The sequence below is a fragment of the Galeopterus variegatus genome, unplaced genomic scaffold (genome assembly GCF_000696425.1).
Source record: "Galeopterus variegatus unplaced genomic scaffold, G_variegatus-3.0.2 Scaffold101, whole genome shotgun sequence".
Classification (NCBI taxonomy): domain Eukaryota; kingdom Metazoa; phylum Chordata; class Mammalia; order Dermoptera; family Cynocephalidae; genus Galeopterus; species Galeopterus variegatus.
This window is the reverse complement of record NW_007726212.1, coordinates 1084384-1090332: the sequence shown is the minus strand read 5'-3', so window position 1 is coordinate 1090332 and position 5949 is coordinate 1084384. Positions and strand designations below refer to the sequence as shown.

Sequence of the window (5949 nt, the reverse complement as noted above, 5' to 3'; positions counted from 1 at the left end):
CTCTCTCTCTCTCTCTCTCTCTCTCGCTTCCTCTCGCCATGTGATCTGCTTGTATCTGCCGGCTCTCTGCCACTTTCCGCCATGAGTAGAAGCAGCCTGAGGCCTGTGCCAGATGCAGCTGTCCCAGAATCGTAAGCCAAATAAACCTCTCTTCTTTATGAATTACCCAGTCTCAGGTATTCTGTTAAAGCAACACAAAACGGACTGAAACACCTGTAATCTATGAATAAAGTCAGGGGCCATGGCTGTGAGTTAGGGGTCAGAACTTCATTTCAACAATACGACTGTAATTTTTCACAAAAATAAACTACAAGTAAAAAATATTGCTAACAAAGAACTGAAACTGAAGTTCACAATGCAAACCTGCAAGCAAAGGGAAGTAGATATCAACAAGCTCTTTTGTATCACTTAAGCACAATATTGATCATCACATTATTTGTCACAATAAACCCTACAATTTTGTAAAGTTTTTTTTCCTCAGTATTAGGTGAAAAGATATCACAACAAATAAAATGCAATATTCAAATCTGTAAGAGAAAGAATTCAGCAAACAAACCTGACTTATCACTGTATCACTGATGTCACCACCAACATTGTCAAAGTAAACATCTACTCCAGCTGGGCATGATTCACGGAGTTGTTCTGCCACATTCCCTTTTTTATAATTAATTGCAGCATCAAAGCCAAGTTCTGAGGTCAAAAGGACACATTTCTCATGTGTTCCACAAATTCCCACCACTCTGGAACAGCCCAGCAAACGGCCAATCTAAGGGGGAAAATTTTGAAAATTAAATGGCTTTAGACAGTCATATTTAAGTATAAAAATGTGAAAGTATACAAGATATTACAAGTATATGAGAGTGTTCATCACAATTTAGGTTACATTACACTGCTTTTAGCTAAAAATAATTTGAAACCAAACGAACTGAGGGCAGACACAATGACATCCTTAAAAAAATTAAAATTGAATAAAATTATACTTAGTTTAAATGTTAAAATCCCAGCCAGCCACCATAAAAAACAAAACAAAAAAAACCCTCACAATTTAAATCTGATTTTATAAAAGAAATAGACCCAAAACATCACTATCTTACAATTCAATATTTTTCAGGCCTGTGAGAAGCTAAAATCACAGCTAAGATAAAATGTTTTGTTTCATGGAAGCCCCTAAGGCTCCCAAGCCAGAGTGGACGATACAGCAGGCCTTAGCCACACACCCCCACCCCCATATCCAGGCCAACAAAGGAGCCAGCCATGAGCCAACCCTGCCCACCAACCCCCATCTCCATCCCCATACCTACCCCCCACCACAACATCTTAAAATGTAAAAAATAAATAAATAAAATGTTTTGTTTCAATGATTTCATACTATAAAGGCTATTATTTATAAAACAATGTACTTTATAAAATTCTACCAAAATGTTTATCATATTTCTAGAACCCAATAAGTGCTTTCTTATTTGAGGATATTTCTTTAAATTTTGAATTTGTTTTTTAATTCATGTAATTCCAGACAGGTTCTCTTCCTTATAATGATGACAGCAGTGCTCCAGCGTTTTCCACATCTATTTTTGGTTAATAGAGAACAAGATACAAAAATCTACTTTTTTCATATTGTTATTAATAGAGTCTAAGTAGGTGATAACACCATTTCTACCAGAAATGTGTGAATAATCATATAATAAATTCATTCAATTATATATTTTAAATTATATACATGTATCCAGAGGTTCAATTATCACTTTTTTATTTTATTTTTAAAATTTTATTTATTTAGGCAGCTGGCCAGTACAGGGACTGAACCCTGGACCTTGGTTATATCAGTACCATGCTCTAACCAATTCAGCTAACCAGCCAGCCACATATGATTACTTTTTTAGAAGATCAGATAATTCTCAGAAAGTTTTACCTGCCCAGCCAAGGATCCACAGGCACCTGCAGCCCCACTGACAACCAATGTCTGATTAGATCCAGCAGTTATATAACCTTTTTCCTGTATCCCAATCAAGGAAGTCAAACCAGGCATACCTATAGCTCCAAGAAAATATGAAAGGTGTCCATCCACAAGTCGTGGGTCTACCTAGAATAAAATATACCTTTTAAAAATAATGCTAGGAATTCCTGTTTTAAGAAAACAAGGTGGAGACAACCTGTTATGGACTGAATTGTGTCCTCCCTCCCAAATTCATATGTTAAAGCTCTAACCCAAATATGACTATATTTGGAGATAGGGCCTTTAAGGAGATTTTTTAAGGTTAAATGAGGTTATAAGAGTAGGGCCCTAATCTCATAGGATTTGTGCCCTTATAAGAAGAAGAAAAACAAGAGATCTCTGTGCACAGGCACAGAGGAAAGGCCCCAAGAGGACACAGCAAGAAAGCAGCAATCTGCAAGCCAGGAAGAGAGGCCTCACTAGAAACTGAATTTTCCAGCATCTTGATCTTGGACTTCTAGCCTCCAGAACTGTGAGAAAATTAATTTCTGTTGTTTATGCCACCCGGCCCGTGGTATTTTGTTATGGCAGTCCAAGCAGCCTAATAAACAACCTAACACAAGAGTACTTCATAAAGTCTGTGGAAAAATAGAATTAAAAGATTATATGAATTTTTCATGAGCTTTTAAAAGTACCCTCATATGGTTTCCAGAACAATAAACCACTCTTCAATCTTGTTAATATTCTACGATTAATTTGTAAAAAGTAAAACACAACAAGTATTACTTCTCTTCATATTAAAAAAGCCAACTTTAAAAAAATTCCCATATAAAAGAGACTAAATATGCTTTCTTGTTAGTGCCCTGAGTATATCAAAAGAGAGGAAATGCTTCATAGGAAAACACTAGGCAAAGTTAGGTTTTTAAACCTCTGAGCAACTCCAAAGTAAACATTTATCTATAAAAATCAACTCAAACTCCAACAGTTCTCATTACTGATGCTTAAAATGCACCAAAAAAATGTACGGAAGGTATGATACAATTTCTTCTAGTTTAACTGCAGAATAAAATGAGGTCTCTTTCAATTTAGCATTATATGTTGATGTTTCCTAGGCCCTATCAATAATTAATTATATTTCCCTTACTTTTTCTGTGTTTGTTTTCTTATCTATAAAGTTAGGAAGAATTGAAAAAAAAAATTATAAAGAAAGACTCCCTACCATAAAGGTTTTATAATAATTTTTTAAGGAATTGAATAATTTTGGTAAAATTTTAATAAGCTGTCAAAAGTAATCAAGATCTTCCACCTTTGTTTGCTTTGTAGTTCCACTGTCACAAAGAAATAAAACAGTAGTTTGTATCTAATAGTTTTAAATGGCTATCAGCTAAATCTGGTATGTAGATTAAGTTAATAGAGATTTTAAAGTCTACAATACACAGGAAGGTCTACAGTACAAAAACATTTCATATATGTAATAGCTGTTTATTAGGAAAGCCAGTATAAAACACTGAGAGGAATGGCCAATGGCTCATTTGGGAGAGTGTGGTGCTAATAACACCAAGGTCAAGGGTTTGGATCCCTGTACAAGCCAGCTGCCAAAAAACCCCCCAAAACAAAAAACAGACTGGTTTGAAAAGATCTAATTAGAGTTCTAGAAATTAAAAACAAAAAACAAAACCACTGTGAGATAAGTTTGTGTTCAGCAAATATCATTTCTGTATCCCTTCTGAATTCCTCTTTCTCATATCTAATACCTATTGTTAACCTAAAAAGGAAACTGGGGCCAAGTATATATAGCAAAGAGTTTGACAGCTAGCTGGTTACGGTTATCTCACCCAGCAGAGTGTGGTGCTGGTAATACCAAGATCAAGGGTTCAGATCCTTGCACTGGCCAGCCACAAAAAATAATAATAGAACTGAAACAATATTTACATTTCAGATTGGCATTGGTAATCAAAAGAAACCCTGAAAAAACAATAGCCAGGGAAAACAGTGGAAAATGAACAAAGCCTTTCCATATTTGGCTGCTAGCTAAAAGAAAACATATACTTTTATTTTTTCCCTGATAACAAATAAAACTTAATACAAATGCACAAAGTGAGAATTACAGACGGAAAAAAAAATCAGATACTTTTATATAATACTCACCTTTTCAAGGCTATTTCCATCCAGAATAACCTTGGTTTGCCAGGGCCAATAGAAAGAAGTCACAAAATCACCTTCAGTAAAATTTGTGTGTTTGCTTTCCTCTATAACTCCAATACCTCCACCATCAACCACTTGAGACAGCTGCCAAGGTGTTATATAATCAGCGCCTGTATCTTCATTCATTCTACAACGCTAAAAAAAGAAAATATTGGTTAAGATAATTTTGTCAGATAATACTGAACCAGTTTACTAATTTACCCAGCGACTAAAAGTATATAATAAGTAATGTTAAGTGAGTCAACTAAATAAAAATAAAATTTATCTTAATTTCTCTCTCCCTTTCAGTTATTTTTTAAAGATTTTATGGTGACTGGCCAGTACAGGGATCCGAACCCTTGACCTTGGTGTAAACCAACACCACACTCTAACCAACTGAGCTAACCAACCAGCTCAGTTATTTTTCATTCTAAAAAAAATGTACCTCTTCTCTAACAAGTAAAGAGGTGCAATTAAAAAGGAATTTAAGTATGTCCTAAAATTAGATTGTGGTAATCAAAACCATGCTCTAACCAACTGAGCTAACCGGCCAGCCCATAAGAGATGCCTTTTTGTTTATTTTATTTTAGGCGGCTGGCTGGTAAGGGGATCCGAACCCTTGACCTTAGCATTAGCAGCACCACGCTCTAACCAAGTGAGCTAGCCCACCAGCCCTTGGAAAGAATTTTGAATGAAGTCATCAAATTGTTTTCGATTGTAAGCATAATCAAGTGTGATTGGCATCACTGGGAAGACAGAGCCTGAACTGCACTAGTGGATTAGAAGGAAGGTGAGCTTTCCCAAAGCTACAACTGTCCTGGCAGGAAGTGGTACTGCCAGTTCAGTTTCCATTATAGGCGAAGCCTGAGAAGAGGTAAGCCAGGATTCTATTTATCTTCTATCTACAAGAGTACTCTAAAAGCCAGAAGGACAAGGCAAGCATATATATAGAAATGGTAATCCAGAAAGAAATTATAAATTACGTATTTGTGGGTTTTGCCCATCTTTCTGCTTTTTATAATTATAGAAGCTTTCTACCTAACAGACATTATCTTTTTTCTTATTATTTATAATGTAAATTTTTCTGTTTGCCACTTATCTTTTGATTTTGTACATGCTGTTTTATCGTGTTTTATAAAAACATAGTGTTTTTTTAAATAGTCACATACGTTGATCATGTTCTTTCATAGTATCTGGGTTTGCTGTTGTTTCTAGAAAATCTTTGATTCCCCAACATCATTCAGTTGTTTGCCTATATTTTTTCTAAAAATTTTTATAGTCACATTTTTTTCTTTAGCTTTATATTATCTGTTGGAATTTATTCTGGTGTAGGAATTGAGCTAAGGATGTAATTTTTTCCCTAAAAGTTTATAGTTAACTGATTCAACACAATTTATTGAATAAGTCATCCTTATTTTCTTTCAACTTTTTTTGTCTGTTTGTTTCTTTTGGCAACTGGCCAGTATGGGGATCTTATCCCTTAACTCTGGTGTTACCAACACCATGCTCTAATCAAGTGAGCTAACTGACCAGCCCTTAACTTTTTATTTTTAAATACAGAATCACAAGAAGCTTAAAAATTGTATTTAAAAAATCATAAATTAATGAAATGGATAATAGAAAAACAATATAGAAAATCAACAAAATCAAAAGTTGGTTTTTTTTTTTTGTCTTTTTGTCTTTTTCCGTGTCCGGCAACGGATCGCAACCCTCAGTGTTGCCCCCGTACCGGACCGGGGACCGGCAACGGGACTGCAACCCTCGGCGTCGCTCCCGCGCCTCGCTCAGCCAGTGAGCGGGAACCGGTCTGTATGTGGGATCCGAACCCTCGG

General features: G+C 35.5%; 1 protein-coding gene across 3 annotated transcripts in view; it reads right to left on the bottom strand.

Annotated features, from left to right (window-relative positions):
* The window catches only part of PTGR2 (prostaglandin reductase 2), a 19523-nt gene that overhangs the window by 4603 nt on the left and 8971 nt on the right, over positions 1–5949 (bottom strand). For 2 of the 3 annotated variants that reach the window (XM_008584065.1, XM_008584053.1), the window contains 3 exons: positions 4082–4273; positions 1910–2080; positions 557–766 (listed from right to left, as the gene is read on the bottom strand). In XM_008584065.1, the coding sequence (XP_008582287.1) occupies positions 557–766; positions 1910–2080; positions 4082–4273 (573 nt within the window). The remainder of the gene's footprint in view (positions 1–556; positions 767–1909; positions 2081–4081; positions 4274–5949) is intronic. The other variant, XM_008584058.1, reaches the window with a different exon arrangement.